General features: G+C 50.5%; 6 protein-coding genes across 6 annotated transcripts; 2 read left to right on the top strand and 4 right to left on the bottom strand.

Moving 5' to 3' along the window:
• Positions 1-325: 325 nt before the first annotated feature.
• On the top strand, positions 326-4,744 carry BROUX77_000480 (uncharacterized protein; the record flags this gene model as incomplete). The annotated part of the gene is made up of 3 exons (XM_073749600.1): positions 326-3,643; positions 3,713-4,380; positions 4,540-4,744. 3 exons carry the CDS (start codon positions 326-328, stop codon positions 4,742-4,744), a joined length of 4,191 nt encoding a protein of 1,396 aa, XP_073608717.1.
• A 1,684-nt stretch (positions 4,745-6,428) lies between these two features.
• BROUX77_000479 (uncharacterized protein) lies at positions 6,429-7,291 on the bottom strand (the record flags this gene model as incomplete). The annotated part of the gene is made up of 2 exons (XM_073749588.1): positions 6,429-7,008; positions 7,086-7,291. The coding sequence occupies 2 exons, from the start codon at positions 7,289-7,291 to the stop codon at positions 6,429-6,431; spliced, it is 786 nt and encodes a 261-aa protein (XP_073608716.1).
• A 7,984-nt stretch (positions 7,292-15,275) lies between these two features.
• On the bottom strand, positions 15,276-15,815 carry BROUX77_000478 (uncharacterized protein; the record flags this gene model as incomplete). The annotated part of the gene is made up of 1 exon (XM_073749577.1): positions 15,276-15,815. The coding sequence occupies one exon, from the start codon at positions 15,813-15,815 to the stop codon at positions 15,276-15,278; it is 540 nt and encodes a 179-aa protein (XP_073608715.1).
• A 2,263-nt stretch (positions 15,816-18,078) lies between these two features.
• On the top strand, positions 18,079-19,559 carry BROUX77_000477 (uncharacterized protein; the record flags this gene model as incomplete). Its single annotated transcript, XM_073749566.1, has 4 exons — positions 18,079-18,084; positions 18,360-18,481; positions 18,534-18,635; positions 18,692-19,559. The coding sequence occupies 4 exons, from the start codon at positions 18,079-18,081 to the stop codon at positions 19,557-19,559; spliced, it is 1,098 nt and encodes a 365-aa protein (XP_073608714.1).
• Positions 19,560-19,750: 191 nt separating this feature from the next.
• BROUX77_000476 (uncharacterized protein) lies at positions 19,751-22,372 on the bottom strand (the record flags this gene model as incomplete). The annotated part of the gene is made up of 6 exons (XM_073749555.1): positions 19,751-19,989; positions 20,066-20,267; positions 20,358-21,071; positions 21,130-21,706; positions 21,769-22,075; positions 22,147-22,372. 6 exons carry the CDS (start codon positions 22,370-22,372, stop codon positions 19,751-19,753), a joined length of 2,265 nt encoding a protein of 754 aa, XP_073608713.1.
• Positions 22,373-22,680: 308 nt separating this feature from the next.
• Positions 22,681-23,577, bottom strand: BROUX77_000475 (uncharacterized protein; the record flags this gene model as incomplete). The annotated part of the gene is made up of 1 exon (XM_073749544.1): positions 22,681-23,577. One exon carries the CDS (start codon positions 23,575-23,577, stop codon positions 22,681-22,683), a length of 897 nt encoding a protein of 298 aa, XP_073608712.1.
• Between the last annotated feature and the right edge of the window lie 445 nt (positions 23,578-24,022).

The raw sequence follows: 24,022 nt of genomic DNA, 5'->3' as shown, positions 1-24,022 counted from the left end.
ATGCTCTGTGGCACTGCCTTGTCACGAGCCCGAGCCTTGATTGAATCTATGCTGCCGACCTGCCGCTGACTGTGCCGCCTTGCAAACATCGCTAATCGAGACACGACACGGCTAGATACTCCCCCTGCTGCTCTTCTGAGCATTCTCTGTGCTCCCGTTCTTGCTGGCTGCCAGTTGACTGTCCCTCCTTTCGTGTCTTGGTTTCTCCAATCACCACCACCACCACCACCCCGCCCCGTCTCTCCCCTCCCCCCTCCTCTCCTCTCACTACATCATCCTCCATACCCGCCTCGGGGGATTCTCATATCCGCAACCTCCTTCCGCCATGGCCGGGACACCCCCTGGCGGCTTGTCCCGCGGGCCCAACCAGCACCAGGACCTCCTATTGGATCTTGACAGCGACCAGCCGCCATACCCCAATGCCCAGCGATCGCCCTTGAACGACGACGACCTGATGCAATCGTACAACGCAAGCCACAATGCGCAGTACCCGCCAGCACAAGCGCCGCACGCCCAGCCCGGCCTGCCGCAATATCACCAGAACCAGCACCAGCCCACGCCCCAGATCCAGATCCAAGACCAGTCTGATCGACCATCAGAGTCCTACGACAACTTTGTGGGCGGACGACCACCTGCCTATCCGCCCTCAAATGTGAGCTCCTCTGGCCTGCCCGTGTCGGCAGTCTCTCCAGTCAGTTCCTACCACAGCCGCGACCGCGCCATATCCAACGGCGGCCTCAGCGATTATCGCCCGTATGCCGACGAGGATGATACTGCCTCCATGTACCGCACCGAAACCACATCATACTATCACAACGACGGCAACGACATGGCCGATACTCGAGCAAACGCCCACCAGCGCAACAGTGTTCTTACCCTTGGCGGCGGCCTGGTTGGCAAGATGAAGAACGCCCTGGGCATGGGCCAGGGATACTCTGAGATGGACCTGCCGCTGACCACCCCCCGCGAAGGACCCTCTGGTGCTTCCGGTCCACCTGGCGCTCCGTCCGACAAGCCCAAGAAGAAGGCGTTTAGTCTGGGTAGCCTCAAGTTTGGCTTTGGCAGGTCCAAGGTCGACCCGGCGTCCCTCGGCCCGCGCATCATCCACCTCAATAATCCGCCGGCCAACGCTGAGCCCAAATATGTCGACAACCACGTCTCGACCTCCAAATACAACGTGGCCACCTTTCTACCAAAGTTTCTCTACGAGCAGTTTTCCAAGTTCGCCAACGTCTTCTTCCTGTTTACTGCTATATTACAACAAATCCCTAATTTGTCGCCTACCAATCGATACACCACTATTGCACCGCTAATCGTCGTACTATTCGTCTCTGGCGTCAGAGAATTCGTCGAGGACTACAGAAGAAAAGCTGCCGACAATGTCCTCAATAACTCCAAAACCAAAATCCTCAGGGGCTCTGAGTTTGTCGACAGCAAATGGATCAATGTCGCTATTGGCGACATTGTACGAGTCGAGTCTGAAGAGTCTTTTCCGGCCGATCTTGCGCTGCTGGCATCGTCCGAACCTGAGGGTCTGTGCTATATTGAGACAGCCAATCTTGACGGCGAGACCAATCTCAAGATTAAGCAAGCCCTACCCGAAACCTCCGTCATTGTAAGCCCCCACGAGCTTTCGCGTCTTGGCGGCCACGTCAAATCCGAGCACCCAAATAGTAGTCTCTACACATACGAGGCTACCATTACCATTCAGCAGGGTGGCACAGACAAGGAACTGGCTCTGAATCCCGAGCAGCTACTTTTAAGAGGCGCCACGCTTAGAAACACACCCTGGATTCATGGAATCGTGGTATTTACTGGCCATGAAACCAAGCTCATGAGAAATGCGACCGCCGCACCCATCAAGCGCACCAAGGTTGAGAAACAGCTAAACGTTCTTGTTTTGGCTCTGGTCGGTATTCTGATGGTGCTCAGCATCTTCAGTACTGCCGGTGACCTGATTCAACGCAATGTCATGGACCAAGGATTGTCGTATCTAGATTTGACACCAACCAATACCGTTGGCACAGTTATTGAAATGATCTTTAAGGATCTTGTCACATACTGGGTTCTGTTTTCCGCCCTGGTACCCATATCTCTGTTCGTTACTGTCGACATGGTTAAACTGTACCAAGGGTCACTTATCAATGACGATCTTGACATGTACTACGAAAAATCGGACACGCCAGCCAACTGCCGCACATCGAGTTTAGTAGAGGAGCTAGGCATGGTTGAATACGTCTTCTCCGATAAGACTGGCACTCTTACTTGTAATATCATGGAGTTCAAACAGTTGACCGTTTCTGGAATTCAGTACGCCGATGAAGTACCTGAAGATAGACGCGCCACTGTTGAGGATGGTCTTGAAGTTGGCATTCATGACTTTAAACGACTTAGCCAAAACCTACAGACCCATGAAAGCGCCGGTGCTATCGATCAATTTTTAACGCTCTTGGCCATCTGCCATACTGTTATTCCGGAACGCGACGAAAAGGACAACATCAAGTATCAAGCCGCTTCGCCCGATGAGGGAGCTCTGGTTCAGGGAGCCCTGGAGCTGGGCTACAGATTTATCGCACGCAAGCCCAAGGCCGTGATTGTTGAGAATAATGGCCAGGAGCAGGAGTACGAGCTACTGGCTGTTTGCGAGTTCAACTCTACGCGCAAGCGCATGTCTACCATCTACCGCTGCCCCGATGGCAAGATCCGACTGTACTGCAAGGGCGCTGATACCGTGATTCTGGAACGCCTACACGACAATAACCCGCATGTTGACGCCACTTTGCGCCATCTGGAAGAATATGCTACTGAGGGCCTGCGAACGCTTTGTCTGGCTGTCCGTGAGATTCCCGAACAGGAGTTTGCCGAGTGGTTCCAGATCTTTGAGACCGCGTCGACGACTGTTGGCGGTAACCGCTCCGAGGAACTGGACAAGGCGGCCGAGATCATTGAAAAGAACTTGTCTCTACTTGGCGCCACTGCCATTGAGGACAAGCTTCAGGACGGCGTCCCGGAAACCATTCACACGCTACAGGAAGCCGGCATTAAGGTGTGGGTTCTAACTGGAGATCGCCAAGAGACTGCCATCAACATTGGCATGAGCTGCAAACTGCTCAGCGAGGACATGATGCTGCTGATTGTCAATGAAGAAAACGCCGAAGCCACGCGCGACAACATTGAGAAAAAGCTGCATGCCATCCGCACGCAGGGCGACGGCAACATTGAAAGCGAAACCATGGCCTTGATCATTGACGGAAAGTCGTTGACCTACGCACTAGAAAAGGACATGGAAAAGGCATTCTTGGACCTGGCTGTGCTCTGCAAGGCCGTCATCTGTTGCCGTGTATCTCCTCTGCAAAAAGCACTTGTCGTCAAGCTGGTCAAGCGCTATCAAAAGGAGTCTGTCCTGCTCGCTATTGGTGATGGCGCAAACGACGTCTCCATGATTCAGGCTGCACACATCGGAGTCGGCATTAGCGGAATGGAGGGTCTGCAGGCGGCGCGTAGTGCTGATGTGGCAATTGGACAGTTCCGGTACTTGAAGAAGCTGCTGCTGGTCCACGGCGCTTGGAGTTACCAGCGCATCGCTAAAACGATTCTGTTTTCATTTTACAAGAACATTGCGCTATACATGACACAATTCTGGGTGAGTTTTTTTGTTCACGTCTCTTGCCTACCCCCCCCGTTCACCATGGCCACTAACATTGCCTCCTAGTTTACCTTCCGCAACGTCTTCTCCGGCCAAGTCATCTTCGAGTCCTGGACGCTCTCCTTCTACAACGTCTTCTTCACCGTGCTGCCGCCTCTCGCCATTGGAATCTGCGACCAGTTCATCTCGGCCCGCCTGCTCGACCGGTACCCCCAGCTGTACAGCATGGGCCAGCGCAACGATGCCTTCAAGGTCAAGATCTTTTGCCAGTGGATTGGCAACGCCATGTACCACTCGCTCGTGCTCTACGTCTTTGCCGAGCTCATCTGGTACCGCGACCTGATGGTCGAGAACGGCCACATGGCTGGTCATTGGGTCTGGGGCTCGGCGTTGTACGGCGCCACGCTCCTGACGGTGCTCGGCAAGGCGGCGCTAATCACCTCCAACTGGACAAAGTATCATGTTCTCGCCATTCCCGGATCCATGGCCTTTTGGTTTCTCTTTATCGCTGTCTACGGCACGCTTGCGCCCGAGATGGACATCTCGCCCGAGTACCATGGCGTCATCCCCGTGCTCTTCTCTACGCCTGTCTTTTGGCTGCAGATGTTTGGCTTGACTGCGCTGTGCCTACTGCGCGATTTCGCCTGGAAGTTTGCCAAGCGCATGTACCGACCTCAGGTGTACCATCACATCCAAGAGATCCAGAAATACAACATTCAGGACTACCGCCCTAGGTGAGTTTCCTCCCCTTCCTTCTGTCTCCCGCCTGTAAAAAGAAAAGAAAAAGGATCCCACACAACGTCTTCCTCATCCCCCCCTCCCTCGCGCCGCTTACTCTCGCCAACATTCTACCGTATGAATCTCATTACTAACTCCTGCCCGTCTCTGTGTAGAATGGAACAATTCCAAAAAGCCATCCGCAAAGTCCGCCAGGTCCAACGCATGCGCAAGCAACGCGGCTACGCCTTTTCCCAGGCCGACGAATCGCAGACCCGCGTCATCCAAGCCTACGACACCACGCAGACGCGCGGGCGGTACGGCGAAATGACGTCGTCACGCAATGCTGCCGCTGCTTCTGCTCCGACTAACCCGTTCTAGAATCAACAGAAGAAAAACACAAACAAAAAAAAGAATAAGAATTAAGGCGGCATTTCTCTGCTCTTTGCTCCCCTCTAAACTAAAATTAAAAAAAAAAGATTAATGGAACATAACGCACAGGGGGAAGAAACAAGATGCTCTCTCTCCTCCTCCACCTCTCGCCAATACAAGCAGCAATTGGATACAGTAGACACCACCCACTCGAGGCAGGACTAAAAAAAACAGCGACATACACAAAAAAGGGACAAAAAGAAAGCATACATGAACCCTAAGACTACAGATAGTTGCAACTTGCAAGCCGAGGACATTAGGGTCCATAAAACATTACACATTTCACATCACCCCACACACTACTGCTACTACTAGTTACAACCATGTTTTTTTCTCTCTTGTTTATTCTTTTTTTTTCCGAAACTAGTACACATTCACAAGCAATGTTCCGTCTTGATCTTCACATTACTCTGGTTATCAACGGGGCAAGCCACACCCAACTAGCCCACTAGTTTACCATTCTTACAAAACACAAAGAGAGACGAGAGAGCCAGAGCGGGCGCCACCCACAGAACGAGATTTGAAGGAACTTATGTCATACTGGTAGTTAGCATGTCCGTTTTTTTCTTCTTCGTTTAGGCGAAAAAAAAAGAGACGTTGATCTAAATATTTCGCCTTTGCTCGTCCGGGTGTTCGGAAACACTGTAGGTTCGTTGTATAGACGAATAACCAATAGGCACACTTGGGCAAATGGAGAGGAGAAAGAGACACAGACACAGACGTGGACAGAACATGCACAACAGAGGTACGCAAAGAAGAGAATGTTGGCTTTCGTAACGGGAGCCCGGAACGGAAAGAAAAAAATGATCAATGAATTAAAAGAAAGAAAGAAAGGGAATAGTCATGAATATGATGGTATATCTCCAGAGATAAACACATGACAACAGTCAGACAAGTGGTAAAACTATGGTTATAAAAATATAAGAATCAAAAGAAGCCTTCTCACCAAGAGAAACCCAAAAAGATGCGCCAAGTGTTGAAACAAAAATATAGAATAGTACAAAGGTAGTAGTGAACAGAAAACGTGATATCGGAACGTAAGAGCGGTGTGTTGAATGTAATAGGTAGTTTAATGAGAAGAGAGTAGCCGTCGTCGAGATTCAGGAGCTCATCGGTATGACCAACGTCTTGGGCCTGGGCAAAAGGATATCTCTCTATGCGAGGCGATAAAAGTGCTATAGACGAGCGGAGTGCTGGCTCTATGCAAGTTGGCTCATACAAACAAAAAAAGGACTCTCAGAATAGCAACATTAGCGGATGTCCATGCTAAGTAGCATATTGAACAAACATTGCTTGCGCCATCTGAGCCCCGCTGGAAGAGATAATTGAGGAGCTCTGGTCCACGATGGCCAAAGCCCCCGAATCTCAGGAGGAAAGCCTCGGCACAACACAACAAAGGGTAGCGTAGCGGAGCGGTGTGGCTCGCTGGAAAGGCCCGTGTGCTCTAATGTTCTCGGATTGACGACCGATGAACCGCCCTTTTCATAATTAATTGTTTTTGTAAAAATGTAAAAATAGAAACGTGAGTTGTGTGGGTTTCGTTCTGTTGAATCCGTGCTTTTAGAGTGGGGATGTCCTGTTCTTCTTGTGAGACAAGAACAGATAGGGAGGTATCAGTCTTTTTAGTTTTTTTTTATCTGGTGAGCATGGGGGTGACGAGCTCAATGCTCTTGGGGCGGTAGCTGTGGCGAGGAGGAAGGGGGCGTTCTGCTCCGCCCACGGATGCCGAAGTGTTGTAGTAGTTGTAACTGCTGTATTGGCCGCCGATAGCGCCGGTATCGTAGGTACTTGAGAGGAAGCCCGAGTGGGTCCCACGGTGTAGAGAAGTGCTGGGGCTCGTCACATTGCTGCGGGATCCAAAGGGCCAGAAACCACCGGCAGACTCGTTAGGAGAGTGCGGGCTAGGGGGATGCAGAGAAAGGGATTTCAAAGCCGAAAGGGCTGATGAGTGTTGTTGTTGGTAGTCGGCAATTTGGGGAGAGATTGGGGGCGATGCAGAGAGATAGGTCGAGGTGGGTCTTGAAGGAGAGGCGCGAGGGATAATGTCGCGGTTGCGGTCTTCTACAGCAGGCATATAAGACTGGGAGCGGAAAGATCGGCTGAATTCCATGGGCATGTGGGTACCACTGGAGGTTTCGTCGCTTTCCTGGCACTGCTCAGAGCAATAGAGTTGGCGTTCGTTGGCGTCAAAGAACTGCTTTTCACAGGTCATGCTAGACGAAGAGAACCAGAATTAGCACATGTGCGAGACAGGCGATGGGTGGTGGACTAGACAAGAGGCAAAACATACCAGAACTGAGGAAAGCTTTCGTGCTCGTTGGAGTTCCACTCATCGTCGTATATTTGACGTTCCCGTTCTCGGAGGCCTTTGCCCAGCTTGCGGATGTCCTTGGAGCTGGACTTGCGGTGCTTGGGAGTCATGGTGATCTCGGAGGGGACGCGGCGCACATCCGTAGAGGACGTTTGGCCTGATCTTCTGTAGACGTGGTGAGGCATTGTGAAAGTGAGGTGAGATTGCAATGAAGGACAAGGAGTTTGGGGAGAGGCAGAAAGTCGGGGAGAGGATCCGCGGGCTATCTTATAAGTTTAAGTGGATATGGTGTGAAAAGGGCAGAATGACTCTTAAGCTCAAACGGGTATCGCGCGGATGGTGTTGATTTCAAGCAGCCAAGCCTCTTTTGCAACGGGCCCGAGCTTTATGTGTAAGTCAAGTGAGGTTTAATGCTGTTATTATGCACAAGTAGGCGGTCTCAGCTATTAAGGCCGTGGCGCAGAGTTTGCGGGTGTTGGTCAATGCAGACAGACGAAAAGTTTTTTTTGTCTGGCTGGTTTTCGTTTGGTTGGCACTTCGGAACCGGGATGAGCAGACCGGATCACAAATGCAGGTGGTATGGAGACAAGGAGCTTTGAGTCGTGCAAAGAGACGAGAGAGGAAGACACAATGCGACAGGTCGGTGGCGAATGCAGGCAGGGAGAGGGAGATCAAGACTAGGAGAAGCAAGCGTGCAAGCGAGCGAGGAGAGCAAAGAGCAAAGAGCACAGATAGAAGTGGAGCCGGAGCGGAAAGCAGCTAACTAGTTGTAGCTGCTATGGGGTTTTGGGTTTCCTCGGCGTGGGTGCGGTGTATGTGTGTGATGTATCACGGGCAGGAAGAGAAAGATGACAGACGGGGGAAACAGAATTGAGAAAAGGAGGAGGTGAAGGTATATGGTTATATATATACTTTTTTAGATAGTATGTCGAGCAGGAGTAGAGTAGTTACTTGTACTTGTACATACATAGACGCGAACAAGATGCAAGAGCCAAGAGGGTTGTTTGGTGGTTTTAAACAAAGCGAGAAGGTGCTGATCAGGTGTCTGTCTGTCAGTTTGGTTTGAGGGGGGGTGTGTTGGGGGAGAGATGGGCTGGTCGGGAGGTGTGGATGTACGCTACACAAGTAAGTAGTTACTTGTTTTGTGCAAACAACAAGGGAGAATAGTGGGGAAGGGCAGCCAGTCAGGGTCGATAGACTGAAAGATAAGTCGAGCCGAGCAGGCACATAAGAATATAATATAACCACGACTATGACTATGACTATATACATCACTATCCACCGACGAGCAGGGTATGGAGGCTAGACTGGCGTCCTTGGATACAGAACCAAGCCTGGAAAAAAGGCTTCACGTTGACAAGCACAGCAGATAAGGACGTTGCGTACAGACCCACGACGTTGGTCGCAGCGGGCGCTGGTGCTGGTCGTGTGGTTTAGGGGCGGCGTTAAGCGACTCGACTGATTGATAGCGATGGCGGATGGATTCTCTGGCCGGTTTACTTGGGTGCACTTGCACGTACTTTTCTAGGCGACAGAAGACGATGGAAGCCCGCGCCAGCAGAGTTGAGGCAGGATGGGCAGCCAAAGCAACTACCAGTTGTAGTAGTTGGGGGGGGGGGGGAGAGACCCCTTGAGTCAGAGGAGGATGTATGTACATATAAAAAAACAAGAAGGAAAAAAAAAAAGCACAGCACCCTTCTGGCGGTACGTACCTTGACTTGGCTTTTTTTTGGACGGGAAAGAAAGAACGCCTCTCTCTCCCCGTCACGGATGATGCTGCCGATTCACAAAACTCCAACTGCTCTTGCACATTCGAGAACAAAACAAACGCAATAAATGGCGTGAGATGAGGAAACAGGCGCCACTTGCTGCACAAAAGTTGCAAGAACCAAACAACGGCAACCGAGAAATGGCAAAGGGAGAGAACAGGGAAGAGGCCCCACTCAAGGTACACGTCTTTGCCACTGTTTCTGCACAAAAACTCTTGTACCACAACAGCAGTTTCGATATTTGTTCTGTGGTTTTTCTTTTTTTTTTCTCTTCGTTCATGCTCTTTTTCTTTCGAGATTCTCCCCCGACTTGGCGATTCTGGTCTGATACGAAGAAATTTCTACTTGACGCCATTCAGCAACATATCGGACCATGCTAATTCAAACCGCATCTCGGTTTCCAAGCTCAACTACATAGAACCCTTCAGTCAGTCTTTTCTTTTCTTTCTGCCTCCATGGGACTCGGTAGGAAAGCCAGTTTTTCAGCCAGGGATGTGGCGTGGGTGTGGATCTAGCAGATAACCAACCAAAAGCCACCCCTCTCCCCGCGCCCGCCAAGGCCTCTGAGTCGCTCCGTGCTCTATTCAGCGTCTGTTCTCTTGGGGCAATTGCTATGCCCTCAGCCTTTCTACTTGGGCCTGTCTGTATATGAGCAGACACGATTGCTGTGGTGTCACATGGCTTCGGTTTTGCAAAGGGATACTTTGTATCAGAGAGGTGCTCTCCGAGATCGGCTCGCCCTTTTATGTATGCGGGTACCAGTAGAGGCGCGCATGTTGGCATTGGCCAAGTGAGTGACTTTAGGGAAGAAAGAGTCACGATAGGCCAGGTCAGGGTACAAAAAGACGACTAGGCAAGAGCCAAGGCAAAGAAAAAAGCGGAGTCTGTCAGGTTAGTGAGTGGAGGGGCGAGGGCGAGAGGTGGGGGGTGAACTGAAACCAAAGGAGTGAACCGGGAAAACAAACAACGGGACGAAGATGCAAGCTGCCCCGCTTTTTGCAGCGCATCCATCCTCTCCGCAATAAAACGGGAACAGGCGTGACAGAAGAGGGCAAGTGTGCTAGGGGCCTGCTGAGAACTCAGAGGCAGGCTCTGTGCCCTATATATACAACTAATTAATAGGGGCCAACGGGCGCTGTTCTCGGGCTCTTACAGGCTGCTGCACGCCTGAAAGATTCTCCCAACGCTCCGCCCCCTATGCTGCACAATGTTCGGCCAGGCGCAAGTTTCAGACCAGTGCTAATTTAGCGGGTGTGATTTTCGTCTTCCAACCTGGCCTGTCTCGAGGCCACGATGATGGCGTGCGATTCGGATTGGTTTATGTTTACAGCACACCACAAACATGCAGCAAGACATGAAAGTAGCTCATAGCAAGGGCTCAATGATGCCATTGATACTCGTGTTGGTTTCACGACGGAGACAGCCACAGCAGCATGTGGCACTCTCCAGGACGGGGATTTGGACGCCGGCCTGGCCTGTCTGCCATACGGGTTCTTGTGATGAATTGTCTGAAGAAAAACGAGCGTCACAAGTACCTCTTGGGTCAGACCAGCAAAAACGTACCTGAAGGTTCCTGCTGTAGCGGGCGGCCATCCGGGTTGTGTGTGGTTGCGTTGCGGCAGAACAACCTTGTAGCCTCAATTGAGGTTGATACTATATTGTGCTTGTATGTATGATGTGCCGGTATATAGTTATGGCGCAGCATTCCGAGCTTGAGCTTACATGGAATATCTGTCAGGTCAGCACCCACATAGAGTGACAGACAAAAAGAAGTTGTACAAGTACGTACATTGAACGGAGAACTGGCTGACTAAATTTCATGTTCGAGACATGCCGTAGTAGCCCTACAATCTACAATGGTAGGGCAGGCAGCCGCGAGAAAAATCTGCTGTCAGCGTGAGGCTCCAAGCATGTGCAGGTAAGCTAGTTACTCGCACATGTTAAGGCCGCAAATGGTGTTGATTCTGTCACAGCATGTGCAAATATGTCGTGATGCCTAGTTAGGCGGTGAGTGCACATTGAAGGTGCTGGCATGCTATGCTAATGCTGGGTACAAGACCACCCAAAAAGGCCACCCACCAATATAGAACCCAAGCTCCACACGTGGCCGGCAGTATACTTGTCGTGGCATATCATCGACACCGCTCTACCCTGGTACCAAATTTCATTTTGGCACGTAAGCGACACAGCTCAACTCTTAACTCACTCGCTCATGTACAATATGGCATCACGGCATACGAATAGACTCGCACTTGCAGCCAGGGCAAATACAATGCATACAAGTATGTACACATGTAGTCCAACCCAGACAGCGACATAGCTGGCGCGCAAACAAGAAGCCAGCCACAGAGCTACTTCTCAGGTCAGGTAGACAAGACACTTCATGCATCGACATACGAGTCGAGCGGGGAAAACTAAGCCCTATTAAGATGCTGTGTATAGCGTGTATACAGGGGCTGAGATTGTATCTAGACATTTATCTGTACAAGTACACATATAACTCCAGTCACATACGCACGCACGTATGATGTACAAGTATATGCTACATTCGTGACTAAGCAGCCAATGGCAAAGCCAGTAGAACGCACACGGCGCGGCATCTAGTCCGATCTCTGTATTGCAGCAGAAGTCGGGAAGCGGAGACCGGACACCCGGAACACATCAGCACCCGCCCCAGTCCAGGCCAGTCAGCTTCGGGCACTAAAAACAGCCACCGTAACACACAACAGAGCCCGCACAAAGGAAGCCTACGTGCGTGTACGATACACGTGCACTTGAGGGGAAAGGGGGGTCAAACAGATCCGCCGGCTATAGGCCGTTGCTGCTTTGCAAGTACGGGAGCTGGAGGCGGCGGTCTAGAAGATCTTCGGTTGTCCGAGTCGTGGCGGGTCCGCTTACATAAGCCGACCAAACACGTGTGTGTGCATGCATGCAAGCACAGGCAGGCTGATGCATGCCCAGGCGGACGTTCTTACATATGTATGTTCCTTAGTACCCTCGTACCCTAGTTCCCTTGAAGCTAAAACTTGCTCATTACCTAACCAACATCACGCATACATCCAAAGATCCAAAGGTCTAGCCAGCCAGTCCTTAACAGCGAGAGCGAGCACGAGCACGGGCGAAAAATCGCAATTTTTCCACGTTGGGTCTTTTCTTGCCCTACACAACCCAGCAAGGCTCCCGCTCTGACCATTAGCTAAGCCCAGCCCAGTCGGCTGCAAAGACAGCCCATGAAGCCTATCCCTGAAAGCCGCAGCCAAAATGTGGGGTTGAAGCCAAAGCTGGCCAGGGTCTATGCTTCAGTGGGTGTGGGTGGCAGTGACAACACAATAACACCAGCTGCACAGATATACTGGCTGCTGTTGGAGAACAGAGCATGTGGGGGCCCGAGACACAGCACTCAACAGCCCAACGGCAGAAGATGATGTCTGCAGATAGTGCAGAGGCGGCACCCCAAGACCCCAACTTACAACCTACACTTGTGTGTAGTTCTTGTGCTGGCGCATCTCCAAATGTTTGTCTCAAACGTTGGGATTGAATGTTGGAGTCCGCAGTAACCTACATATGTACATACATATGTATGTAAACTACAACATGAACGTCAGAGCAAGCAAAGAAAAAAAAAAGACTCAAAACGGGTGTTTCCTTGATGACCCGGTGGATTTGATCCGGAATAGCAAAAAGACCAAGCCAACAACAGCTGCTAGGTACCCTTTTAGGCCAGTTTTCGGCCGGACTTCACGGGCCTACCGGGAAGGAAAACCAGCCGGAGTTTCGGGACTTGGTACAACGCCATGGTCGGATTTCTACAACTGTAAGCATCCAAGCTTCTTATACTTTTTTTTCTTTCCTTTTTCTCCGGCGGACTTCAAGGCTACGATGGCTTTTTTTAGTTCAAGACACGGGCGTGCTAGAGGCTGTGCCAGTGTTTTTTTTTCTTCTCTGCAAGTTTTGCTCACATTAGTTTGTTGCATCCAAATTACGAGGCTATGCGTCGCCAGGCTTTTACATCTCCAACCAGCATCATATATGTGCATACAAGCGAAACCCCTTCTCTCTTGTTTCCGCCTTGTTTGATGTCAGTGCACTCACTCACTACAAGAAACAAATGCCATTCCACGCATGGCAGCATTAATTTTCAATCTCCTTCGTGGCTCAGTCTCCCTAGTGTCTCTGTGTGGCCTTGTGACCAAGTCCAAGTCAAACGTATCTTCCACGTTTCTCTCTGTAACTTTTATGCGCTTGATCTTCGCCAGGCACTATCTACTGGTAAACCCCAACGGAACTGACGACATGGTGACTCCAATCTTCGCATTGGGGAAATGAGGAAACAAACAGCAATAGCAACAGAAACTGAACAGTTCACGAGAGCCCCAAACCCCAAACCTTTCGTGACCTAGCCTGTCCCAACTAAACTTTGCTGTCATGTTTCACCAACCCCAACCCGTCTGTTCATTGGAGTAACAAGCAAGGACGTCTAGTAATCCCAAGGGTCTTTAGCTGGGCTCTGATATCAACTACTACACGTCAGTATATGATGGAATAAGAACACGTGAACAGTCCATGGTACGATTGATCAAGATTAAGGATAATTGCAGGCGGTTAGTAGCAGTGCCTCTTCTCCTAAAGACACAAGTATCTTGGTTCTTGACAAGCTAGCGGCCAGAATTCAAGGGCTTTCCTCGAGCATGCCCATCTCATAACTAACTACTACGTGGGGTCATGTAGTTTGCCGTATTACACACGCGCAATGTTCCAGTCTCCCCCATCGTCGCATGTGTCTTGGGCAAGGAAAGACACACACGAACCTCAACAATCATACCTTGACTGTATACTACTGGCACAATGCACGCCACCTCTTGTGTAGTGGCCTTACTCTCTCCATTCTGGCATCCCATCTCCAAAAGCCCCTGCTCCTGCATACTCAAGAAGCAAGAAGCGCGCGTATATATGTACGTACAATACAGAGCTGTATTGTTCTTGTATGTACACCCCATCCAAAATGTGCGCGGCAGATGCACCACTCGTCTGCGCCTGCGGGGTGAGTTTTTGCCTCTATTCTCTTCTCCTGAATGCGGCCCGGAGAGAAAGTACAAGAACTTGTTCTCTTATCTCCAAGTCACATCAAACGAGCTTGGCGTACATGCAGATCTAGGAAACACGCAGAAATGCCTGGCGATATATACATGAGTACTTAACTTGTCTCTACATGTGAAGGGTGATAGAATCCACAACTAAGCCTACAGCAACTCCTCCAATACAGGTGCGCCATCCAGTGTCACAGTAATGCGCAACTGAAGTGCGACTTCTTCGGGGACGTGCGCCGACACCATTACGGGAGTGGGTGGGTGGTCAGTAGTCAATGGTAGTGGTAGTGGTAATGGTAGTGGGGAAGACTTCGAGAACCTGTCTGTCCCTTGTGATCTTATCCAAGCCAAAGAAGCAGGTAATTCCAAGACACACTAAAGTCCTTCCCCACGTAGCGAGCAACTCCCTTTATCTGCCTGTCTGTGTCTTTCTCTCCTGGCTGGGGCTTTTTTCTTCTGCGACGCTGACAAAAAGAAAGTATCCGTGTGATGGGGAGCCGGCCCAACTTCGGCTTCTGAGTCCAGGCACCCACGAGCCTCAACCTCATCCTCAAGACGACGCTCAACTTCAAGCCATGCATAGCAATAGCATACAAATGGTCGGGAGCAAGACCGCCATCACTCCACTTTCCTCCATCAATCAAGTCAAAAAGTCGCAGCCGAGAGTCTCCAATACCACCAAAATCCAGGCACTATCAGCATGTCAGCTCCCCCTTCTCCGCAATTTTTGTCCTTTTTACCCGTTGTGATGTCGATTTTTTGCTCCCTTGAGCTCTAATATGAACCTAGCGTGCATGTAACGAGCAGGGTTGGTCCTCGCTTACGAGCAAACGTCACCTTACTTTTTTGGGCGGTTTTCAATTATCACCAGCAACAACCTGGTCTTCACTTCAACACAAGCAAAAAGAAAATCAAAAAAGCCCCGGAGGGAGGTTCGATGGTTTGATTTGATTTGATTTGATTGTCTTTATTTTACCTGTCTACTCGCGAGGTATTCTCGACATACGACAGGGGACTAAAACTAGTACCAAGAAATACATACAGAAGCTAAAGAACCAAAAACCCAGAATCATGCATACAGAAAATCCCCACAGCACGAAGTATAATGACGGAGGGTCCCCCGACCGCCCAGCGCAATGGCTGTCCTTCGCTTGTAAGGCCCCAAACAAGACCCCAAGCCTCGGCCTTTACCCTGTAGAAGACCAAACCCAAAAGAAAGATAGAACATGACAAAAGAAAAGTAACAAAGGAAAGACAAGAAGTAGAGAGAGAAAGGGAGAACGAGCAAACAGACGAGAGTGGCAGCGCGCGCGCTAAGCCGAGAGGCCCGGGGGAGCCCCCGCACTGGGAGGTGGAGGGGCGGGCGGTGGTAGGCTCGACGGGGAGCGAGCGGGAGGGTCGGCGGCCTGTGGGTGCACCTCAGTCCTCGCACGGCGGTGGGCGAGCAGCACAGTGGGTGCTTTAGCTGCCTTGGCGGCCAGCCAGGTGGCCCCGCGCTTGGTGCCTATCAACTTCTGGAAGAAGCTGCGGGACACCCGCTGTGGGTTCCGGGGGCAGACCCAAACATGTTCTGGGGCGGTCTCCGATCCGCAAAGGGGGCAGGAGAGCACGGCGTCCACATGTTCGAAGCGGCGATGGTAGGCCGCAAAGTCGCCATGGCCGGACAGAGCAGTCAGCACTGCGCGGGCGAGCTTGCGATCGGTCTCGTCAAGGAGACTTGACCAAGCCTTCTTGGGGGGTTCAACTGGGCGGTGCAGATGGGGTCTGATGGCGCGTCCCTCCTCTGCCCACCAGGCGCGGAAAGCAGAGTCGAGACGGGAGCGGAAATAGTGGCGGGCCCAGGAGAGCGACATGCCGTCCAGCCAGGAGGTTCGATGGAATCCAGATGATCTGGAGCACTGGGATTTGAGCCCAATGCGGGGGTCGAACCCGCAACCTTGAGATTAAGAGTCTCACGCTCTACCGATTGAGCTAACCGGGCGGGATATGTTGGTTGTTAGAGCGGCTTCGGTATTAAACACTATAAAGCCTTATCAGCCTAGTGCTCCCGATGAGAATCGCGGCTTTGCATCATTATTCAATGCATACAGCCGGGGTGTTCTCATCCCTGTCACGTTATCCCTCCATGTAACTATACATATGTATGTATGTACATAACATGGAAGCATTGCGATTGCGACAACAACCAAACCCGGCTGACTCGGCCGGACTAAACACAGTTAGTTATAACTAGACATACAATGGCTTGCAGTCGCCGTGTTGCCTCACAGATTCTCTCACCTTACCCAGAGTTGGCGGCTTATACATTTGACATGATATGAGATTACATGAGACGACAATGTCTGAGATAACACAATCTCATCTCTCCTCGTTTGTTCTAGTACGTGTGTGTATCTGGAGAGCACTGGTATCAAGGAAGGGGTCATGGGGAGGAGGGTCCGATGATAAGACTTGGCCTATCCCTGTCCTCCAACAATAACACTTGTGAACTGGCATGAATCGACACTTCTTCTTATCACACTGGTCGACCAATTTAACTATGACGACTGCTTTGCATGTGGGTGTAGATGTGTCCGTCCACATGTCTCAAGCCTGGTAGGGGAAGGGCTTGTGATTCAGGACGTCCTATTATTTTACGGGATGTCTCAGTTGAATGCAACACCAGGTTTATTCTTGTAAGAATGAGAGAGGCGTGCAAGGCTAGGGTTTTGTCTGTAGAGCTATCCGGGTTGTCCAACCAGGTTGTCGTGATAACAGCCAGTCGTGGTGTGTCATATGGCCTTGTGTACTGGCGCCATGACAAAATAAAATCACTTGCCTTGTTGGCATACGAGTAGTTATCTGGGAAGAGGAACGCGGCGGCGCCTAGGTGGCATGTTTCGACATCTAGGCAACATAGCATGTCATGGAAGCAAGGCAGCTAACTAGTCTGCACTGCAAGCTGTATAGACATGTACATGTATAATTATACACACATTACATACTTAGACTGTCGTCAGATATCACATGAACGTGTACATACATACAAGGATATCTTGGTATACGAAGCGTGGTGGCCTTGATCAGCAGGCATCTAGCCGATGAATGTGTAAATATCTATGTAGTAGCTGTGTACAAATTATAGATGTATACATTATATCTCCGTGGACACATACATATCATGATTCAGCCATGGGCAAGTCTAGATTCCAGTGATGGGTATCTATTGCCTGCCGATATACGGAGAACGCTGACAGAGGATGTGGTGAGATAAGGGAACTTCTGGAGCGGATCAAACAGGACATCTATTACATTGTTAAAGCCCTTGGTCTGCAGTATATACAAATGGCGAGATCGGTGGGTTTAGGTAGAAGTCGTGTAGTAAGCTATTTGATAGCTAGTTAAGTAGATGTCGTTGAACATTGTCGTCGTCCATTAGGGTCTACCTAGGGTATACGGGCAAGAGGTCACAAAGCCCTATCTTTGTCGCTGAGGATTGCAGAGCCGTGGATGGTATTGGATTAGGCCTGAGCAACAGTGCAATAGTGGAGCCAAAGCCTAGAAATCAGCACAAGTCAGCACAAATCAGAGGCGGGGGCCACTGGACTGGAGTTAGGCTGGCAGGCTTGACCTTGGCCATAGGCAAGCAAGCATGGCAATAGCCTCGCCTACAACGTTTGTCTTTGGAGGGCAACCGTTGACTTTTGTTTTTCATTTCGCTGATCACGAGCAGCATCCACGCTTTTCCTGCAGCGACAATTCTGCAACTCATCAATTCCCTGCCTGTTCTGAACTGCGCGATCCAGCAATATCGTATCGCCGCCTCGCCATCCATCAATCCATTCTCCCACTCATCGTGGCTTGGCTTGTGGCTCGTCTATTGAGACTGGGCTTGTTAGGCGCCTTACAAAGCAGCGATTTCAGCACATCGCAGGCCAGGAGCTTGCATCTTGCATCCGAGTTCCGGCACGCAGCGCCACCAGCCCTTGGAAAAGCTGCTGTGAAACAGCCGAGCCATAACTCAACGGCAGAGCTGTCGTCTGAGACTTGTTAGCCACATCGCTGTTTGTGAGAGCTAGTCTGCCGTCTTCAGTTGCATTAGTCAGTAACTATTGACACAAAGAGTGTCTTTACACCATGGAGGTAGGTCTGCCAGCTTGCTCAACGTCTGCATGTTTATACATATCTCGGCTCTATCAACAGGTAGCAGCTGTAGTCTGGATGGGATGGCTGCCCATGCTTTTTGCTCGCCCGTCGACCTCGCTCCATCCCATGCGCATCTGCAGATGATGCTACTGTTAAGTTGCCTCATTGCTTTTGCGCCGTATAAGAAGAATTAAGAGGTAGCTAGGATGGCTACCACACGGGCTCTATCTTCACTTGCGTATCAACTAACGTCTTAATCTGCTCGGTGCCAGAATCAAACGCGCTCCGGAGTCATGCGTGGCGATTCCAACAGACAACTCCAATCAGAGACGCCAATGCAGACGCCTGCAACAGTCAAGGGACGGCCTAGACTGCTTCTAATGGGCCAGAGACGGTATTGAACAGCTTGATTCTCGTGTCCATATTCAGGTTCTAACAGTCGATAGGAGTGGCAAATCTTCTATATCCAGCGTGGTCTTCCATAAGCTTGCTCCCCAAGAGACACTTTTTCTAGAGTCAACAGCCCGTATTCAAAATGATCAAATGACGTAAGTTGTTTTGATATGCTGTGCCTCTGCTTCCTTCACAGCCTAACTTTCACTAGATCCTTCATGGACATCCAAGTCTGGGATTTTCCCGGCCAAATAGACATCATCGATAACCCAAGCTTTGATATGGAAGCTATATTTGGCGAGCTTGGTGCCCTGATCTGGGTCATTGACGCACAAGATGACTATCTTGAGGCTGTCGAGCGTCTCAATGCCACTATTCTAGCCCTTCAAGATTCCTATCCGCACATAAACATTGAAGTTTTCATTCACAAGGTTGATGGCCTCTCCGACGACTATCGCCTAGACATCCAACGCGATATCACTATTCGTGTGCAAGACGAACTCAGCGACCAGGGCGTAGAAAATGCGCCCGTCAACTTCCACATGACCAGCATCTACAATCACAGCATTTTTGAAGCCTTCAGCAAAGTCATCCAGAAGCTCATCCCGCGCCTGGGCACCCTCGAGACCATGCTGACTGATCTCTGCCGGACCTGCCACTTTGAAAAAGCCTACCTGTTCGACGTTGTCTCCAAGATCTACATTGCTACAGACAATTCACCAGCCGACATGCCTAGCTACGAAATCTGCTCCGACTACATTGACGTCATCCTAGACATCTCCGAAGTTTTTGGCTCGTGGACCCGACCACCCGAAAATGCCAAGCGACTCGAGGGTGACGCATGGGCCGAGGGCGCGCCGCCTGAGATGGCTGACCAGGTGGCGTATAGCGGCGCCGAGAGCTGTCTTGTGCTGCACGATACGAGCCGCCCTATTATGCTACGCGAGGTCGACAAGCACCTGGCGCTGGTGGCCATTATGAAAGAAGAGTCATACGCCAAGATGCCGCTGGTGACAATGAACGTTGAGATTGTGGCAAAGGGGCTACAGCAGTTCTTTGAAATCACCAAGAGGAAGTAGTAGCGGGTTCTGGTGCGTCGAGATTGAACAGTAGTCTCTGGCGGCTGTGGGCTAGCCAGAGCGAGTTATTAAAAAAGAGATTTGCGATACACACACACACACTTTATAAATTAAAGCAAACACCACTTTTGCATTCTGCATATTCTTTATACTGCATGCCTCTATGATCGTATTGTCCCACCTGCTACACACTAAGCCACCATCTCCAATGCAAAGGTCTTCCAAGTGAGCCTGTTCTTTGACAGCAAGCATACACGCGCTGGCAGCTGATTGCGGATGTCTGATTTGTCAAAAACTTCCATGGCCACAGGCACAAAGTCTGCAGGAAGCAGCAGGGGCGGCGGAATATCAATGTCGGATGAGCTTGAAGACGTCGGATTCCACACAAGAGAATCGAGGGTTATAGTGTAGATGGCATACGGCGCGTTGTCTGTAGAGCCATGTTAGCCAACACAGGGGCTGGAAAGAAGGGAGAGGAAGGCACCGTAGTGAGGGAGGATACTTACTTTGTGGATCGATTAGTGCAAGCAATACGTCATCGTTGAGGAACTTCATGTCGACTACGCGGCCGGGGTCAAGAGACAGCGTGCTAGTCTGCGTCTTGGGGGTGTTGCTGATGGCGCCGACGACGGTGAATGTAGTCCGGTAAAAGACGATTTTATGTGTGTCTTTGTCAGTTGTGAGTGCGGTATAGATAACAGGGGCGTTCTATGACATTATGAACAGTATCAAGTTAGTACGTGTTGGGACAGTGACCTACTACGGAGCATGAGTGGTAGAAGTTTGGGATAGACTTACACGTTTCTTGGCCGCCATGCGGGAGTCCATCTTGGAAATGGCGTTGCCCAAGTCCATTCTCACTACCTCGCCAAAGCGCACGCTCCGTCTCTGAGCAGCGGCTACGCCGTCCAGGACTCGTCGAATGGAGCGATCTAGCATACCGACGAGATGGCCTAGATGAATGAGAGGTTTGTGTTCTTCAGAAGGCTCTTCAGATACAGCCGTCTCTTCAACAATGTCGGTGAAAACGTTGATCATGCTTTTGTTTGATCTATCCAGAAGATGGTGATCCAAAGCGCCATCGCCGGCATCTGTATTGATGTGGTGCTTGATGGGCGATTCTTGGAGATACTCGACAATATATAGAAGAACCTTGTTGTGTTGAATGGAAACTTCTTTCTCGGTGACTTCGTTTGCGGTTGACGGTGAGAGCAGCTTGTCCAGTGTAACAGCCATCCATGAGTTAAACATATTAAAGCATGCGAGCTCTTCCATGCTGAATATCATGATGCGGTTCGCGACTAGCAACAGGCATGAGACTATGCCGAGTATATTTTCGATTTCCAGCACAGAGAGCCCCACGTCTTCATTGTCGCTGTGGAACTGGGCAAGGCCTTTGAGACGACTGAGGATGATGGCCATTCTCTCGAGCGCTGGAATGAAATACTGCTGCACCAGTGTCCGAATGCCCTTGAGGCCGCCCGTGGCAGCCTTAGCCCATCGTTTGAGTCCCTGGATGGCGTTAGATATATGTTGCCATACTACGGTGGACTTTTAGTGTAGTACTTACTCGATCGCCCATTGAGTCTACCAGCCACTCTTTCATCTTGGGAGGGACATTCCCCGTCAGCGTAACATGATAGAACGCAGTTACAATATCATGTTGTCCGTGCTCATCCTCTTCAAGTGACTGCTTGGCGCTATTAAGGAATCTCGTGGGAAGCTCACGGGCATTGGTATACTCGACGTTGATATGAAGAGTGGTCTGCCTGATGTATCGTAGGAGTTTGTGTAATGTAGTCAGCTTCGAAGATAGAAGTGACAGGTTGATGGATGATGACTCTATGAACTGCATATCAAAGGGGACCATCTCAATTGTCTCACCCTTGTCCTCGCAGTTTTTAAAGAATAGAGCGTGGGTCGTGACAAGCGGATGAGAGGTGTGGTGAATGAGCTGTCTCTTCCCGGGTGGTTCACCTGGCGCATAGGAAAAGCTGCTGATAGGTAAAGAATCGTTGATACTCAAATGTACCTCTCCGCCACTAAGCCCGGAAAGCATGACGGATATAGAGTCTGCATCCTGTAGGTCAAATGGTTGGAACATGAAGTCCATTCCCGACCGGAGGGTAAATACAAGTGAATCCTCTCTAGAATAGAGTTAGTATTCCTCTTGGCGGCATCAACACATCTCATGATCGGTTCCGCTTACCCTGACCCGGCGCTTATTGTGGGCAGAGGACTGAGCTTTGGTAATGAAATGTCGGTCTCGAGAAACATGATGTGCTGAGGGAGATTTGCAACAGCTTCACCAACCTCATTGGTTCTTTGAGAGCCTCCGTCTTTATCTCCGCTCCCATTTTCACGTCCCAGCGGGATGCGCGCTGTAGCCCAGGCCAAGTAGTGAATCTCGCCTTGAGATCCCTTTGGCAAGACCTGAATACTATGAGCCGACTTGCTTGTTTCCAAGTTCATGAGCCTTACGACTCCATCTTTCCAAGCTACTGCAATAAATTGGCCTACAGGAGAGCTTGTTAACACTGCGAGCTAGCAACACGACCACATCGGAAGAAGCAACGCAAAGACTCACCGTTGGGCTTCCAACGCGTGGCGGTCACTGTCGACCCGCCAAAACGCGCGCCTTGCTGCATCTTGCAGACCTGCTCGCCGTTGGGCCGGTACACCAATACATTTCGGTTGTCGGCGTCTAGCGTTGCCGAGAGATCAAGCGTCGGACATGTTGATGGGGAGTCGTGTGGAGAAGGACACTCAAACGTCGTCTCACTGTAAAGCCGAAGCTTTTGGGGAGCGCTCATATTCGGGAAGAACACAGTTGGTGGTTGATAGTTCAAGCAGATGATGTACCTGTGTAACAAAGCTCATAATTAGGGCGGGTTTGGCTTTGATGACTCTATGAACCTTGTTGACATTGTGATGGTGATTAGTCGTTGAGCATTGGTTCTGAAATGGGAAGTAGTTGACTGAGTTTGTGATCTTAGGGTTGATGCACATTGTAACTAGGGTCTACATTATCTTGTATTCTATCGATCGGAAACTTCACCATCTACCATGGCTTCCCTTTTTAACTTGCACGCCGCCATCTAATTATCTAGAAGTAGAGACTTTAAGCTGCATCCTCAGCTTTTCGGACTGCAATGAAATAGTTTCCCAGCTTTTCACTGCCGGGAAATCTCTTCCAGCCTAGTCCAGGGACATACATGACGCCCATGATCTGCGCCGGCTCCCAGATTCCCCTGGATGAAAAGTACGCGGTCATTTCGTCGTCATTGAGATACTTGTCCCAGTCATGCGTGCCCTTCGGAACGATTTTTAAAATATCCTCCGCCATCAGATTGGTGGTGAACCAGCTCACAAACGTACGAGCGATGGTGCTCATAACCAGCCAACCGCCCGGTTTCACAAATGGCGCAGCTCTATCCAGAAACGGCGCGGGCTTGTCTACATGCTCGACGACTTCAAAGATGGACACAACATCAAACTGCTCCTCGGGCCTTTTTGGTGTTGGCAGATCTTCAATGGTGGCCAGGCGATACTGGAGCTTTGTTTTAAGCATAGGGTCACACTTGGCATGCGCCTGGGCTATTGCCATGACCTCGGGCGTTGGATCTATGGCCAATACTTGGGCAGTAGTTGGCAACCGCGCTGCACTTTCAGCAAAGATACCGCCACCACAGCCAATGTCGAGATATCGCAACGATGCGGGTGCTGGTGTGAAGGGCACTGGTTGTGAAGCTTGGCACTCGCGGATAAAGTCATGGCGCAGCGGGTTCATGAGGTGCAGAATGCGTGAAGGGCCATGAGGGTCCCACCATGATGACGCAAGCTTGTTAAAGTGTGAGATTTCGGACGGGTCGATGGACGAGAAGGAGCCGGTAGAAGATGATGGTGGGTTTGGTGCGGAAGAATAGAAACGGGCCGGAAGTTGTTGGCTGTGAACCAGCAGTCGAGAGACAGCGGAGGCTTGCCGTAAAAGCGAGGCTGGAGATCGACTGAGAGACATTTCTATCTGGGGTTGCTCGAAGCTGTTAAAATTATGGACAGGCTGTGCTATCAATGACGAACTTCCTTGTGAAGCTGTGACATTGAGCTGGTGAGAAATTGGGACGGAGTGGGGCGGGCATACAATGGATACTAGGGTTATGTTAATTTAGGGTTGAACAAGAAGAAGTTCGCCCTAACATCATGGAAAACGTTTGCCAGTCTGGTGGATTGTACAACTATCCGCGGAGGAGACTTTGGTTTGAGAAATTGTATGGGTGCTGCAAAAAAGGCATTTCCATTTTGGGTAGCCATCATGAGTTGGTACGGTCGCAGGGAAATCAGGTTCAAGGCCAAATATTTTTGAGGGAGATCCGCCAGCATGTTGTGTAACTCGGTGCCAGGACAAAGTTCGTGGCGCCGAGGAAGAGAACCCCGCGCGCGGCTGTTAGAGCCCACCCCTTGTC

This window comes from Berkeleyomyces rouxiae, assembly GCF_048999995.1.
Source record: "Berkeleyomyces rouxiae strain 22BRR77 chromosome Unknown BrBRR77_ptg000001l, whole genome shotgun sequence".
NCBI classification, from domain to species: Eukaryota; Fungi; Ascomycota; class Sordariomycetes; order Microascales; family Ceratocystidaceae; genus Berkeleyomyces; species Berkeleyomyces rouxiae.
Note: the sequence above shows the minus strand (reverse complement) of the source record. Positions and strands in the feature narration are given on the sequence as shown.